Source organism: Odontesthes bonariensis, chromosome 22 (assembly GCF_027942865.1).
Source record: "Odontesthes bonariensis isolate fOdoBon6 chromosome 22, fOdoBon6.hap1, whole genome shotgun sequence".
NCBI classification, from domain to species: domain Eukaryota; kingdom Metazoa; phylum Chordata; class Actinopteri; order Atheriniformes; family Atherinopsidae; genus Odontesthes; species Odontesthes bonariensis.
The window spans coordinates 22,283,027-22,299,923 of record NC_134527.1 but is presented as its reverse complement, the minus strand read 5'-3'; the positions used below and the strand labels follow the sequence as shown (position 1 = coordinate 22,299,923).

General features: G+C 38.8%; 1 protein-coding gene across 2 annotated transcripts; it reads right to left on the bottom strand.

Moving 5' to 3' along the window:
- Window positions 1-1,283: 1,283 nt before the first annotated feature.
- On the bottom strand, window positions 1,284-16,563 carry LOC142373223 (cytotoxic granule associated RNA binding protein TIA1-like). Of its 2 annotated transcripts, none has more exons than XM_075456377.1 (12): window positions 16,359-16,563; window positions 13,930-14,026; window positions 13,591-13,689; window positions 10,970-11,024; window positions 9,099-9,186; window positions 8,066-8,141; window positions 7,816-7,921; window positions 5,549-5,647; window positions 5,381-5,465; window positions 5,143-5,284; window positions 4,883-5,031; window positions 1,284-3,230 (listed from the first exon to the last, which is right to left on the bottom strand). In XM_075456377.1, exons 1-12 carry the CDS (start codon window positions 16,382-16,384, stop codon window positions 3,092-3,094), a joined length of 1,161 nt encoding a protein of 386 aa, XP_075312492.1. In that variant the 5' UTR covers window positions 16,385-16,563; the 3' UTR covers window positions 1,284-3,091. The 2 variants fall into 2 exon arrangements, with proteins under 2 accessions (XP_075312492.1, XP_075312493.1); XM_075456378.1 differs by having other exon boundaries at window positions 4,883-5,028.
- Between the last annotated feature and the right edge of the window lie 334 nt (window positions 16,564-16,897).

Sequence of the window (16,897 nt, the reverse complement as noted above, 5' to 3'; positions counted from 1 at the left end):
TTGTTACATAGCAAATGTTAGAGTGTACGTTCTAGCTAACTGCCAACTCAAATTTTAACTGTTACACTCGCTAAAATGTTACCGTTGTTGCTCCTCCTAAAGCTTCGAAGAGCCAAAAACAACTTATGTTCTCATGAGTTAAAATATGTTCGTTTTTTTAAAGTTGACAAGCTGCTACAACAGTAAATTACTTTGAATTTATACATATTTTCATCTAACATGTCAGAAATGCTAGTCTTCTTTTGTTTGACCAACAAATCCAAATATATTCAGTGTATAACGCAATAAAACAGCAATGTGGTACATACATTAGACACATAACCTGAGGATGATTAGGATTTTCATGATACAATTTGTGAAATAATTTACAAGCAGTTATCTAAACAACTTTTCATTTCAAATCTCTGCTGAAGGATTGGTGTATTTAATTTAATTTAATTTAATATGTAACAGTGTCGCTGAGCTTTAGATATGTAGGTTACTTTATGCTGCCAAAGAAATCAAAAACTGCTAAGAGGCTGAAATAGACCTGTTTTACCACTTTTGCTAAAAAAAAAATTTAAATAAATAAATCACTGGCATATCACTGTACATGTAGCCATTCACATAAATTCCGTCATGTTGAAGATGCCACAAAGACACCAATCAACAGGACAAAATATGTACGGAAAAATTATGTGGTATAGGGCTGGAAACCAAAGACGTGAACTGCGGTAATCTCAGCTCCCAGGTATTATAGGGCAGTTTCAGGCCTGTGACTATGCGTAACATAGGTCAGTGAACTTCTAAACGAGTCAGAAGCACATTGTTTTAAGGTTCACAAACTTCTCTAGTGTTGCTATAAAGTTTCAAAAGGCTAGATCACCAGGTGACATCATGACATCTATTATATCCAGGGCTTTATGATCATCTGATTTTTAGAAATTCTGATTATTCTCTTTTCGAAAACAGAATGTTTGCATAGATCTGGAAAGAAACACTTTTCAATAAATGTTGTCTTTCAATATGAAGTCAGACCTGGAAAACACCAAAAATTACTTTCGGACTTTTCCAAACTACTTAGAAGTCCTGGCTATGACAGAAGTTGACTTTTTTTTTGGGGGGGGGGTCCTACATCAATCCTTTTTGTCCAACACTGCGACTCTCCATATTTAATACGTCCAGCATTCCAAAGTAATCCTTAAACTAAGGTAGAACTGATTAATCATTTTTTGGTTTGATAAAATTTAAGACTGACACTCTTTAATCAGCTGGTTTCAAAGATGAGACGCAAACAGCGTAAATGTGGGCTGTTTTAAACATCAGCGTTTTTAATGGGACAAAGCAAAACACAAACCATGTTACTGACTCATCAACAGAACTTCTCGCTCCAAAACATAGGCTGAAAACATTCATAGGCACTGCCTACTCTTGGATGATTTTTGGTTAAACTAAAAGTAACTCACTTGATAAGGCAACACAATGGATTCCCCAACTACATTAAGATGACTGTGGCCACAGTGTAAAAATCTGATCCTTATAAGTGGGTTTTTAATTTATAAAAACAATGGCTAAATTGTTGTAAAACAGAATAACTTAAATTAGGAGTTTCTGGTCAATCTAAAGGCTTCTGCATTACATAGCAATGCTGCTCGTCCTCCAAGCTGCTGGAAGAATGAAGTGATGCCGTTTTTCTACAGCACAAGGACCAGCACTGGACAGGGATGCTACTGTCAAACCCGCTGTTTTGTCGTCCATTTCCCCAACCAGGAGCAAACACGCCTCCTTAATGAAGATGTCTTTATACAGATTTAGTACAATTTAACAGACTGTTTGGTTATTTACATAAAACAGGCTTCCAAATAAAATCACAAATAAGAGTGGAATGCAAAAACATGAAAAAAAAAGAAAAAAAGTTCTTGTTTCAATTTTCGTGAAAAGTTAACCTTAAGTATTTGTGCAATATTTGTCTGCCTATAAGTAAGATAAGAGTGGCAGTAATCCCTGCAATTGTTTTTGAGATAAACTAATTCCAAAAAATAAAGTTTGACAGCCACTTAAAGGTTTTATAAACAAACATAAAAAGGTCTTGCGTGTCACATGATTTGATGGTGTCACCTCAACATTTCTTCAGTCCTGAAATCAAAGACGAAAGGCAAAAGCTCTTTATACAATGTCGGCATTTTTAAGTTGCTCAAAAGAAAAACAAAAAACTTTTCTCTACCATACCTGAAGCACTTAAAAATAAAAGATGGTATAGTCCTTTCTGATTCAGGGGGAAGATGACCAGGACATTGTCTCGGTGAGTAAAAGCATCAGTTCATGCACACATTCGCACACACGCACACACACACACACACACACACACACACACACATACAAATTCTTATCCACGGATGGGATTCTCCGCCTGCTCAGTCCGCTGCGGGAGATGGCGTGAAGGAACGCTGACGTCTACTTGTTTTGTTGCATCCGCTTTCTCCTCAACCTGCCCGCTTCTATCTTACAGAATAATGACCTGACAACACTTGGTAACCGGTGGACAGAGCAACAGTGAGATGGACGAGCTCCAACGGGGAGAAAATAAAAACCTCTTTATCGATACAAGTCTTGTGGCTGAGTTGCAATACTGTGGACTATTGAGTGCTTTCTGTAGCAAAGTTCGTCGCCTCTTCTCCCCGTTATGATTGTTAAATATTGGTATAAAATTCTGCCCGTGCTCTTTGGCTCTGATGGGGCTGAAAACAAAGAAAAGCTGCTGTTCTGACGTAGATTTAATTTTCTTTTTTCAACTAAACTTCCTGTGCTAGAAGTATCTTGACACTTTGTATAATTTACATTTGGCTTGTAATACACCAAACAATAAAATGGGCCCAGGAATGCAAGGTGTATTAGCAGTAGCTTTAACAGTGTTCAAGTGTAGATAGTTATCTTTACACTTGCAGATTCGGGCAGTGGGTGAGGTTTTGGGCTGGTTAAGTTGATAAAATGGCATACCAGCTTCACTAACAGAGTAATTTTGTGATGTGACAGACCGAGCACATCTGATGCACTCCTTCCCCAGCAGAGTATGATCCTTGTGGCCTCGGACGTTAACAGAGGGCTGCTGTGATCAGTGGGTGTGGTAGCCGGCAGTGCTCATGCCCGCCTGGTTGGTTAGCACCGTCCCGTTGACTCCCTGCCCAGGCTCCACCATGCCTCCATTACTGATAGCGCCCACACCCGTCCATCCAGCTCCAGCGTGTAAATGACTGAACGGAGACAGAAGCAAAATAGCTGATGAAGAGACAGATCACACAAGACTGGGATCAGAGTAACTTGTAGTGAACTTTGTGCTTCAGATTAAGTAATGTTCAAAGTTTTTTTTTTTTTTGGTCTCATAATTTGCTCTGTAAACAAAAAGGTTCCATCTCTGACCAGCTTTGATGGGTCAAACACACAATACCAGGCATAAAACATCTGTTGTGTAAACTATAATATTACAAACGCCATTATTAACCCAACAACAAGGAGTTGTATAGAGGATCCTTCACACTGTCTGGAAGCTCCCATCAGCTTTAAAGCTCTAAAGCATTCCCTGTTGGCGACTTCATGAAGTACGACAGTAACTTTCTATTTCCCAAAACAGCGGGGGAAACGGCGAGTAAAGCCAGCCCGTTTGGTAGTATTTTGGATTCATGACGTTGGTGGTAAAATACTGAACAAAGGTGGTGGAAGATGTTGAAATAAAATGAGGATTTACGTTCTTTGTTTGTCACAAAAGTCCCTTCCAGCGAGCTGCACACATACAGCATCGTTTCTGAGAGTCGATGTTCAACTTTTAACCATTTCAATATGGTTGGTTGAACTAAATTCTGTCATTTCTGTGTCGTATGCAGACTGATTAGTTGATTCCTGTCTTTCTACGTGCTGCAGACAGCAGTTGTGTCCGTTTCTCAGGAATTTACACAAGTCTGAGCACGAGTCAGCAAACTACACCAGAATCAGAAAACGTTATTGATCCCAGAGGAAATCGCTCAAGCTGCAACTAGACATGCAGTTGAAGACAAATGTATCAAAAACAAAAATAAAAGAACAGACAAACAAATTGAAAAATTAGGTGAGATAAAGTAAAGTAAAATAAAGACTGTTGAGTAATATAAGAAAAAAAAATGTGTATATTAGCGAGATCAGCTGATTACAGACAGGAAGACGAAGGAGTGGCCAGGGGATGTTTTAATGTTTGTTATGATGGCTTTAAGTAAGGCATTTACTCACAAGACACACATACACAGATTATGGCTATCACACAGCGTGGTGGCCAAAATGCAACTATGGGCTCTTACATACCAAACCGACAGCAAGAGTTAGCAGCTAAATCAGCAAATCTGTTCTAGAACACATCGCAAAGACAACCTCCAACTGCCGACTCCGATGTGCACACAAGAGGACGACTTTGGAGTCTATAACTGACTGAGCGAGGCAAAAGACAAAAAAAACGTGTATAAAATCGGGTCATTTTTAGCTCCGTTTTTATTGTCCAACACGTTGCAGCTCAGTTATCGGCTGTTTTAATATAAATTGACATTTAAGACATTGACATCCAAAGATGATGTAGATACATTGTCGATATGTACCATATAGACGATGGTGCGTTACATCCCAAAAAAAAACAAGAGAAACAGACGGTTACAGCTGCTCCAGATGTTGCCATGGGCCGATCGATGGCTTGGCTTATAGATCCTCAAGTGGTCCGGAGCTCTTAAGCTAATTTATATGTTTTTTTAAGCACTCAGGATAGCATCGATAAAAATTCATGGGAGTATCTAATTAGATACCACTCTTTGACATCAGTTGGAGTCTGAATATAGATGTTTCTGACAACCCTGCAATGGGTGATTATTATCAAAAAAGTTCCACTCACTTGTAGCCCTGCTGATCCCAAGTCTGTCCATAGACGCCATAGCTGGGCACCTGCCATCCATTGGGCACATACTGACCGATCTGCTGCGTGTTGCTGTACCACTGACCCCACTGACTGTAGGGCTGCGCCGCAAAGCTCAACGTGTTCTGCTGACAAACAGAATACATTTATGAAGCAAAATATCACACCAATCCATATCACACAGAAGTAGAGTCAGGAAATGTTAGGGAAGAGTCCACCAACAAAAAAAACCTTCTTACCTGTGCCATCTGTACCTGCTGTATGGGGCCCTGGACCATGTCTGTGGTTTCTTTGCCCCAGTAACACTTCACAACATAGCCCTCTATGGAAGTGCCATTGACAGAAACTATGGCATGAGCTGCTGCCTCGTGGGAGTTAAATCTGTACAAAGAAAATATATTAAGAAGTTAGATTGCAGGTTCACATGATATTTAGGCCTTTGTGGCATCAAATGAATAAAAAAATAAGTCAGATTACCTCACAAAGGAGTAGCCTTTCTCTGGGAAAACACGGATTTCCATTATTTGGCCAAAAGGCGAGAAGGTCTGTCTCATAATTTGCTCTGTGAACAAGGATAAAAAAAAGTTTTCATCCAATGCTCAATCTTTTAGTAACTCAAAGTTTTAGAGTCGAGCTAAGCCTTACCTGTGAGACCGGTTGTGACTCCACCGCAGTAGACGGTACAATTGCTGGGGCTGGACTGGTTCACCACCTCATCAAAGGATAGCTGCTTGGTACTGGTTGCTAAAAGATGAGAAAAAGGGAGGTTTGGTCCATTATTCTGCATGGTTGATTCCACCTACTGCTGCAAATCTGACTGGATCCTTTCCCAGTATGTAAGCACAGGAGGATAATCGAGTCAGACAAACATTTGCATGTAATGATATTAAAACTTTTTGACAATAATCTGCCTGTCGACAAAAAAGGATAACAAACTGATGGCAGTTGACGTTTATCTGATGATTGGATCGACTTTGAACAGGATGAGCCTGTAGCTGCAGGCTCACCAAATATCCAGTAGGTGGCAGTCTACTCCCAAAGCAGCACTTTATCTCACACAAGAACATTTTGTTGGGTCAATCAAGTGAACAAAAGTCTTTTATTAGGTTACAGTTTAACAGGATTAATTCAATTAATTCATTTAAACTAAGGTTATAATAAAGGTTGGTTCATTCTTTTGCACAAAATTATTGAAAGATGTTGTGATGAAGGGATGACATACCAACTGTTCTGTTATTGTGTTTCACTGATATCAAAATGGCAAAAACAATCCATCAGCTGTTGGCTACCCTAGTTCAAACCAGGGCTGGGCGATACGGACCACAGATCATATTCTTAGTATTTAAAAAGAACATAACAAAAAGCCCGTTCTAAGGCTACTGCTTTAGTAATATTGTCCCACTTCTCACGCTTTATTTAGTCAGGCACAGTTGAGTTTTGTACCGTGGTTTGTTAGTCGTGCTCAAAACCTTTGGTTTCCATTTGAGGATTCTTGGGCGGAGAACAAATAAATCAAAAATTGACTTTATTTCTTGGTTTTAGATGCAAGTTTTAAACCCTTAGGAGTTGTTTTATTGATTTTTCAGGAACTAAGTGATGCAAATAAAAATATTTACATCAATTAACAGTTTTTTTGTGTAAAAGACGTCTGTCATGTATTTGGAGGCCCTTTCAGACATTTATATCACAGACTCCTGGGGGTTAAAGTCTTTGGAGTGAATGTTTTTATTATTATGCAACATTGTTTTGGTCAATACTGAACATATGTATCTAAATATATTCGTAGGCCTTTTTAATTTACTTCTTTAACACTGTAACAGCATTCTATATAATAATCACCTGTTGGTCCTGATAAATCCTGCTTGAAATACCAGCATGATCATGCTGTAATTAACCAGAATTCAATTTAAAGGGGAACTCCGGTATTTTCAACATTAAGCCTCTTTTCTGAGTCGTCTGCAATGTTTTAGAACTCCCCTCACCGCTTTTTTGATGTTTACTGCTGTCTCCGTTGTTTGCCTAATTTTGATTCTTCTCAACCTGCTTCAGAACGGCTAGTCATGTGCATGTCTTAAAAGGTCCGTAAAAGCACCATAAACGTCCGGTTTCAAAATCATCAACTCACCGGAGTGGTTACTGGTGTGCACTGGTAATCCATATCAAATTTCGTAGCGAAAAGTTGCTTTTGTCGTGTTCGTCGATAGCGGACATGTTTGTAGTTCTCTCGCACCGGAAATGCAATACACCTAGCAGCATGTCCGGACGACTCAGAAAAGAGGCTTAATGTTGAAAATACAGGAATTCCCCTTTAACTTTCATTTATATTCACTTTTTAAATCATCTAATTGTTTTCAATTCAGCTATTTTGAACTGTTTGTACATGAAATGTGCTATATAAATAACATCGATTATGAAAATAAAACACAATGTTTCCATCTAGTTTTTAATTGGAACAGATATTAGTGCCGAAACCTAGCAGTATTCTTCACTTTCTGATGACGAAAAAACGGATGTCCGCCATGTTTTTTGTGCAAGCCAGCAGCTTTTATTTTGGTGTTACGTCACGGGGTGTGAATAGCTCAGCTGTGTGGCCAAGGCTATTTGTACCAGGGGTGCAAATAGACACTCCGATAAATAAATTTGATTTGATTTGATTTTGATTTATTATTGTTGACAACGTCTGAGAAGCACCAACTTTAGCAGACTGGTTAGATTTCAGTCCATTAAAATGTTGCTGAGTTATGGATCGATCAATGTTGATCTAATTTATAAATCACACGTAGAACAATGCCATCTCCTCTGCTGATGGATTTATCTCGCAGAGGGCCAAAAAACAGACGAGCGTGCACGTGTTAACGCCTTAACAAAGCCAGGATCAAAGCCACCGAGAAATCCAACCCCTGTGAACTTACTTTCATTTGTGGTTTTGGGAGCAGGCTTCCTCGTGGCCCAGTTGGTCCTGATCTGCCTTCCTCCCAACCACTGTCCTCCCATCTGCTGAATGGCATTCTCTGCATCCTGATCAGCAAACGAGCAAAAACAAGAATCATCAGTTAATAAAATAAAAGTCGATATGTAAATCACGTCGAGTGAGCAAACAGTCACAACTTGAGGACATTTTCTGCGTCCTCTAACATACGATCACGACCGGCACACACTTACCCATTTATTGAAGAAGGAGACAAAACCATAGCCTTTAGATTTACCCGTGGCCATGTCTTTCACCACTCGACAATCCCTGTGGACAAACAAACAAGAAGAGTAAATAAAATACATTTAATCTAATCATCTCTTCAGATAACCTTCAGTTTTAACTAAACTAAACACAGGGAACAGACTCGCCATTAACCACCATGAAAATACCAAAAGCAACTATTAATCGATCCAACTAACAAGTATTCTCTGTGCATCCAAAGCAGCTGAGTTGATTTCATGTCCAAAACGATTTAAAAACACCAACGAGCCGTCAAAATCAGTCACATCCTCAGTTGAAGGGGACCTCGACTCAGATCACGCTGATTTGATATTGAGCAGGTAAAAAAATAAACCAATAAAAAGTACAATTAAAAGTAAATTTAACAGATTATTAACTGTTTTTTTCCCTTAAAAGTACCAATGAAAAGTTGTCTCATTTTAAATAGACCCAAATGATCGGTTTTAGTTTATTTAGTGTTTAGTGTGACCCATTTCTTCAATTAAGGGGCTATGCTGGTCCAAACTGTTGAACCAGATCTAAAACAGGTCTACAGAGAGCAACACTTTCACATCAAAGTGCTTTACAAACAAACTACTAAGGTAAAAATGCAGGTCCATCCACTAAAACGACTGGATTAAATCCTTCCCTGTTGCCTGTAGGACCGTGTTTACCCTCAGTGTTCTGAAGAACTAACAGTATCTCTAAGGGTTGAACCCTGTGAGCTACAACAACACGAAGGGATGGCGTTGCACCGAGGTCATGTTGGACCACCGTAATTAGACGGAAGTCAGAACACACTGCTGGACAGAGAGAGCCATCAGCTGTGTTACAATTAAAAGAAAAGTCACTCCGATCTTCTTAGTTTAGAGTCAGTTTCAAGTCATCCGTGTGGCTACGGTAATTTGCATATCAATATAGACGCAGGTTGAGGTTATTTACCCACTGATATGATACCACTGTGTGAAAAAGGCTCGGGACTAACGATCATGATATACTTACGATATTTTCCCAAACGGAGCAAAAGCTGCTTTTATGTCATCTGTGGTGATTTCAGGACTTAGATCTCCAACAAAAACATGGAAGTGACCTTTAGAAAAAGAACAAAAAGTTCATTTTGTAAGTTCTATAAACAAAAATCTATAAACAATAAATTGTCAAAAACTTTAATTTTACAATTGAAAAAAAAAACAAAAAAAACATCGGTGCAGCCTTGAAATTTTCATACGTCTGTTTCAAACATCAAGCGTCACTGCCCACATGCGAGCTTTACGTTGCCATGGTTTTTAAGCAATACAGCCACCATCTGTCTCCATGAGTGTGTGACCGTGTACATGTGCGTTCAACAGGTGATAACCTGGATGGGTCAAATGCGGAGGAGTAATTTCGTTTAACATTTGTGTGTACATGACAATAAAAAGTAATCTTAATCTTAACCAGAGGGCAGTGCAGAGTTCACTCCCGAGTTCCGACGTCAGTTTCAGAAAATAAACGTGCCGACGGTGGAGGAGAAAATGATAATGAACCTCAACGGAAAAAAGACACAAAAAGAGGCGGTGCAGTGGACAGCGGTGGTCAGCTCCCTTTAAAAAGTTCCACCATTTCTGTTTTTGTCTTCTCTGTTCCTTTTGCTGCTCACACGTGAGCTATACTGCACAACACCACCCCCACGATTTCTGGTGGTACTGCTCCGTTTGGGTACGCATCTGCGAGGTCTCGGGAAATGTACCAAAATACATACGAAATGAGCACAGAGGAGAGCGTCTCAAGCAAAAGACGGTGATAGCTTTGCAAACTTTTTTCTTGTTCGTACAGGCCTGAACGCCTGACACCCCCTCACATCTAATGAGTCACCGAAAGACAATTTGCATTATTAAAAAAAAAAAAAACAGGACTAAAGATGATATCAAATATGTTTAATTTGTTGTAACCCCAATACACCGCCTTAAAACGACCTGGATTGATTTTTATTGTGAATTTTTCTCATGATCAGGGTTGAATACCAAAACTCGGTTCATGTATGAATCGGTGCCAGTATAAACAGTAGTAACCAGACCTAATGATAACATGAATTTTGGTGCCACAATTGTTCATCTACGCCCTCCGGTGTTAGTCTTTGACCACCGCATAATAAGCGTGATATAGGCCTGCCTGAATAAGCCTAAAATACAGAGCCGTTTAAAGTGGAAAAAACTTTTACTTTATAATATTTTTACAGCAGTTTTCAGGATGCTGACACTTTTAGTACTTTGGGACAAATGCGTTTCGATATCAAAAGGACCTCCGAGGGGTTAAAGCGGCAGTCGGCAACTTTTTTTTAGTCATATTAGCTTGAACTGTCATGGGATTCTGGAAGTAGAATATTAAATAGACTGTTTAGGAAAAATAACGAAATCTGTAGCTCCCTCTGAAGCCTGTAATCATGCTTGCAAAAACCGAGCGCTCCCGGCTGTTTTTAACCAATCAAGTTAGGGTGGAGGAATCCTACCTGTCAATCACAGCTTGTGCACACGCTGCTGAGCGTGAGTCTGCCCCAGCTTGTGTGCGCTCACACTGGTGTGAACTCACGTGCACAACCTCGTCCACAGAGGGGGAGGGGTTTGGGGGGCGATTCGGAGCTTGTTAGAGGTTGGGGGAGGGACCTGAAAGTTGTATCAGTTCGAATTTTCCGACTTTAGACTCGTAATTTTGAAAACTTGCCGACTGCAGCTTTAAGTACCGTTTTGAAAGTAGCGATTTGGCCACCAGTTTTGAATGAGACCAAATTAATTGCTTCAAAAGTCTTGCGGCGTAAGGGCGGCTTTACATTTGCGAACTGGCAGTAGTGGGCAAACTCTAAATCCAATTATTTGAGCGTCAGATTAACGACTTACTGCTCGTGTCTTTCTTCTGGCTTGTAGGCGTCGTGGCCCAGTTGACCTTCACCTCCTGAAAGAGAAACAGATGCAGAAAGCGAGGAAGAAGAAAAGGTGAGATGTGAAGCCTGCATGTAAGAGGAAGGAAGCTTCTTGTTCTCTGATTAGAGGGTTTGTCACACACCAGCTTTACTTAGGTCATATTTTGTGTTTGAGCACTTTCTTTTTTAATAAGATGGTCTCTGTAAGCCACATCTGGGCAACACAAACTGATTATCCATCTAATTTTTACAAACCTCTGCATTAACAGATACACAGTAAAATACAGTGGAGTACATAAAGGGATATCAAGACTTCACCTTTATAATCAGGAACATTCAATTCTCAGTCTAGTAATAATTTGGAGCAAAACTGTAGGAAGTAAGGTCCAAATAACAAGGGACTTACAAACAAGTGATTTTTACGAACTTGTTATACTCCTCAAATGGTCCTTCAATACCTGTTGAGGATAAAATATTTTCAACTGAATGTATTTTTCTTGAACTTGCTCTTATGTGGATTCTATGTGGAAATAACTTTGCAAAAGAACACACAGCAGTAAAGATGTACGGGGGAGACAGAAGAGCATCAATCAAAGTAGATTAAAGAATGTCACATGATTACACAGCAGGGCCATGTTAAATTAATTCAGAAACAGATGGAAACTCATTCAAGGAAAATAGTCATTAAAACAGAGACAGCATGGAGCATGAAGTGACAAAAGACCCAAACAGCACCCTGTTATTATTACTGAGTTATTACTCATTATGTGCACAGTACAACATGTGAAACGGTCTCTTTATTCATTAAAGCTAAGTAAGGGATTCACCAATAACAATGAAATAATGGAAACTAAAGAGGTTTTTTTCTGCTTTTTAGGGCTCCAGATTTGCTTTTTCACTTGTGAGCAGCACTAACTGTAGCGGTACTGATTAACTTCATAATAAATTCAGGAAAAATAACAAAGTTCTGTTTAAATATGAAAGTAAAATGTCACTACTATCACTTTATATCCATCCACTCCTAGAAATTAAACTGAATCTTAGCATTTCTTTGGGCTAAACTGTGGGTTTATTGTCCAACGTTAAGTAATGCTGTGAAAATAGAGTAAATGTCTAATATTTAACAAGTTAACGGTTTCAATGATTATTTAAAACAATGACAAGAGTGTCTGCCAGGCTGTAACCGATGTAGAACATATTCAACATTTTCATTAGAAATCATCATTTCTAACTCGGACTATGTCTTCATGTCCTGTTCATTTGCTATATTTCATATTCTCATAGACTAATTTCATGCGTTTCCATGGAAAGCAAGAACATTTCAAGGTGATCCCAAACTTTTGAGCAATAGTCTGACTCCATCCTGCTTATTTAGGATATACAAGATGGCTAAAGTAGATGGAAAAAAGACTAAAAAAAATAAAAAATAAAATAACGCTGCACTGCTGCCGTCTGGAGACCTGCTTTTATGATCCAAAAGGTCCAAACCGATCTTCTTTTGACTGTGTTTATTAAACTTAAGCCATCATCCCAGTGGCAGGACCGAGCAACTCTTTACAGTTATGCTGAAAAACATCATTTATTGTCAGTTGTGGGAAATATCTGCTCGTTTCCCCTTAAGTTTGTATTACATTTGACATTTTATCAATAAAACAGATCCTTTATTTTTAAGACGATGCATCTAAGAAGACTCAGGATAGTTTCCGCTTTCAGTTTTTTCTTAAATTGTTAAAACATTAGTGATGTTGTTTTGTGTAAATATTATAGTCCGAGTCTTCCTCTTCCACAGAATGAGGCCACACAGTTACCCTGACAGTGTAAAAAAAATGGAACTCTGCAACTGTTTGCTCAGCTAACCAACTTGCAACCCAAAAAAAGAAGCCTAGTGGAGCCACGAAGGAGCAGAACGCTTCATCCATTAGTTACCGGCATATTTTAAGGGCGGGGGTTAGAAGCAGTGAGGGATTTTGTACTCAGCTGATAAATAGAAAAGACGGCAGCTTTAAACTTTAAAGAGTTTCATTCAAGATATCTAAGGGGACGACTCTGCTATTGGTTTAATTCTAAAGTTTAATTAATTTAATAAATATTAAGAAAAGATCCCAGAATGCATTAAACTGCAGGCTCCACGCGAGAACCGATCAATAATAGAAAATATCACTGAAGGAGTTACGCATTTCCTGTCTGCGTCGTGGATGGGTTTAATTATTAATCATAACAGCTCAACAGATCAGTAGTTTGGCCTCAACCAAAATTAAAGCAGAATATGCGACATGTTTAATTTCCAAAATGAGTCACCTGATGTCTATCGATTTAAATGTGTTAAAACCACAAAAACTAAAATTATACTCATTATGATTGTTAAACTTCACAGCAGTGAGACAGCACAGATTAAGTGTGGCGTATCCACCCTGGTTATTTGGACTGTGCAAAGAAGAATGATGTGCGTGAGGGAATAAAACAAATTAAATGAAGTGGAGCAGGAAGAGGGAAGTAAGATAAGGTTTAACAAGACAAGTATCTCCAGTGGCTTCACTTCAAACCCAGCCCACCCTGCTTTGCCCTCGGGTGACTCACCCAGGAGATATGATAGCTTACCTTACCCAGTATTTTCCGACCATTCATGGCTGCAATTGTGGCAGTGGCATGTCTATGCTCATAGAACTCCACAAAGCAGTACGGATCGTGACCTGCTGTCTGGAGTGGACGAGAAACAGATATTTTAAGTCATCTTGTAAATTACAACATCATCGGGCATTAAAACAGGAGGCCACAGTGCTGCTGTCAACAGGATGAACATCAGAGGAATCAAGGAGGCACCTGCATCAGATCACATGAGCTGTGAGGAACGAATTCATGCACAGAGACTCAGAAAATGTGAAAAAAATAATCTGCCTGCTTTTCAAGTGGAAAAAAAAAAAAGATGAATGAACTCACATCTATTATCATTTTACAGCTTTTGCAGGGGCCAATCTGACCAAATAACTCCAAGATGAGGGCCTCCGTCACGTCCCGGGACAGATTCCCCACATACCTGGACAGATAAACACAAACAACAGAGAAGAAAAGCACTAATTAAGGCTGTGACGGAGAGCTGATGGTGCCTAGACCTTCTGTGGGTGCCGAGTTAAGGAAACGGCTTACTTGTGTTGCATTTAACAAGATTTGCACTGTGAGGAAGCGAAGTTTTTTTTCTTTTTAAACTCCCAAAATTAACACAATTTATTTTTCTAGTGTTTTAACAAAAAAGCATGTTTTGGTTCTTAAGTTTCAAAAGCAAGAAGATGCATGACCTGCAGAACTTTAAAATAACTGCTGAAGTTTAATTCCAAACGTTTACCCAAGTTAAATATTTTCAACTTGATTTTTAAGCCTCTTTTTTCTACATCTGAGGACAAATTCGAGATTATAAAAGGTAAGAACACTTTTGTGACAACAGCAGGGGATATTGCGACTTTCATTTCATTGAGTTCGTCACAAAAGGGTCTGATAAGTTTATAACCCATGCATTAGTTTTGATGTACTGGGTACATATTATAAGGACTTCACTAATCATAGGAAGCATATAGTTTACATCCCATTCTTGGCTGTTAGCGCACTAGCTGTGCACGAGTTGCACGTGTTACATTGTGATCCTCACGAAAGAATTGTGAGCGTCATGTCCAGTCTCATGTCGTCACTTTAAATAAGGAGATAATCCTTCAACAAGGGACGACTTCTACCTATAAGTAGACGTTTTCCCAGGTTTTATTGAGAAGATTTGCAATTTGAATTCCATAAACAACGAACTAGCTCTAATGTTCACGCAAACGCAGCCAGATTGAAAAAAAAAAAAAAAAAAAGCCTGAAAGGTGTGTTGTCTTTCAGAAATAACTCAAAACAACAACAAAAAAACATAACTGTGATGGCTTAAACGGTATATAAGCCAAACATTGTTCATGGTGAATTTGCCCATCTATTACTTAACATATGTGCTTTTAATTTCATCAGTTCACTTTGAGATGTTTATTTTTACATTTTAGAATAACAAAAAGAGAAAATAAGAGTGGACCCAAAGATGCTTCCATGCATATCAAGGCCTAGAAAAATAATCAAACTGTCATACTTTTCAAGACTGTTTAGGAAGGAACTCTGACCTTAGATGGTTTTGAGTTATTTAAGTAATGTGTAAGACTTTTTTAGTGTGGATGCATCCAAGTTTTTGCACTACTTTGGAGTGAGTGGGCTTTGGTTACACACATGTAAACAGTCCTAAGGAGAGCAGAAGATGCAGAAACTGAATCAAAACTATCAGATATTGTCTGGCTGATAATTAATTACCTTTTTAAACCTATTTGCAAGGTGAGATACACTTGAACGGTGTTTCTAGGTTGTAATAATCAAGGTAATGTGGCCATAATTATTCTCCAATTAAGATTTGCTAGTTTTCTGTTATTAAGACTTGAGGATTCAAGTAAAATAAAACATCAGCTCATCAACAACTCATCATTCACTACCTATACCTTTTCCAGCTCGAAAAATTAATCGATTATGGGACAAAATTATCTATAAATCAGCTTATATTAAATAGGATATTTGAAGCCCTGACACAGTTAAATTGGAAGGGGCAATTTAGGTCAAAATATGGAAAAGCAAACATCTGAAGGCAAAGCAATCTCAAGACAGTCTGTTCCAAACGACTCAGTAATTATAGCATTTAATGATAAGCCAAACATAGAGTGCAGCAAGGGAGAAGCAACATTACTGAAATATCAGCTAATGACCTTGCTTGCCTTGCTGCTGGCTTTAAATAGAAACACGTTGATCTTTCTTATATCATTAATATAATCAGTTTTCATAAGAAAATGAACACCTTCATCCAGGGTGCCGTTACAAAACAACCCATACAAATACTCTCCCAGGCCTGCACAATGACGACTGTGACACCAGCTCCACTGAACAGGCTGGTTGTTTAATGTTTTTTTTTTTTAGCTCTCAGAACTTCACAGCGGTGCAGTGGCCTTTGGTACATTTATCCAACCTCTAAATGCACCAAACGTTATTTCATTTACGAGCATTTCTACTGTAACACATTGTTTTTCGAGGGGAGACGTGAGAGCCGACGCGTAAATTTGAGATTTTTCTGGAACTAGCTAGCTAGCTTCCTAACAAGCTAGTGTCGAATTTATCAGGGGTTCAATTATTGCAGTATGTTTAATTCTTGTTGAGATGCTGCCTGTGTCATGTCTGCAATATTATGGGCAGAAACTAATCAAATTGTAAAGTTAAAATCATGCCTGATATATAAAATAAGTGCTTTAACTGCCGCTAAATGTTACGTGACGAACACTAGCTTGTGGCTAACGGTAACGCAGGTACACACTTACAAGGTTTTAGGCTGCTCATCGTCCATTCTGTCTCACTTGTTGGCCGAAAACAAGTCGCGACCCTGAGAGAAAATCCACGACTGTCGCAGGCAGCTGTCTGTGACACCGTCAAGTTATTTTTAAAGTGAAATGTGAAGGGGTTTAACGCTGCCGTTAGCTGCACAGTGAACAATGGGCTGCCGACAAAGATGGCGGAGCAACCGGGGCCGACTCAAAACGCGCATGCGCAATAGTTCAGCAGAGGTAACTTGAAGGCTGAGTACAAAAATCTTTTTTCTGTTATACTACCTTTCCATCAGCAGTATTTAAGAATCGAGTGTACAACCCATTTTAAAATGAAGATTTTCAAAGAAATACCTTAAATTTGAACTAATTTCTGTATTCAGGGGGCAAATATTTGTCTTTTTATTCCTGTACATTTGATTATTTTATTCTTCGTAACTTCGAAAATTCAGATCGATAGTGCCAAATAAAATCAATATATAGATTTAAACAAAAATATCGCATCGGCAGCTGGCTCACAAATATAGTCTATAATA

Coding starts and splice junctions, on each gene's coding strand:
- LOC142373223 (XM_075456377.1), bottom strand. CDS start 16,384: ATGGACGATGAGCAGCCTAAAACCTT. Junction 13,690..13,929: donor GCTGTAAAATGATAATAGAT/GTGAGTTCATTC, acceptor CGTCCACTCCAG/ACAGCAGGTCACGATCCGTA. Junction 5,648..7,815: donor TCCCAAAACCACAAATGAAA/GTAAGTTCACAG, acceptor CTCATCTTTTAG/CAACCAGTACCAAGCAGCTA.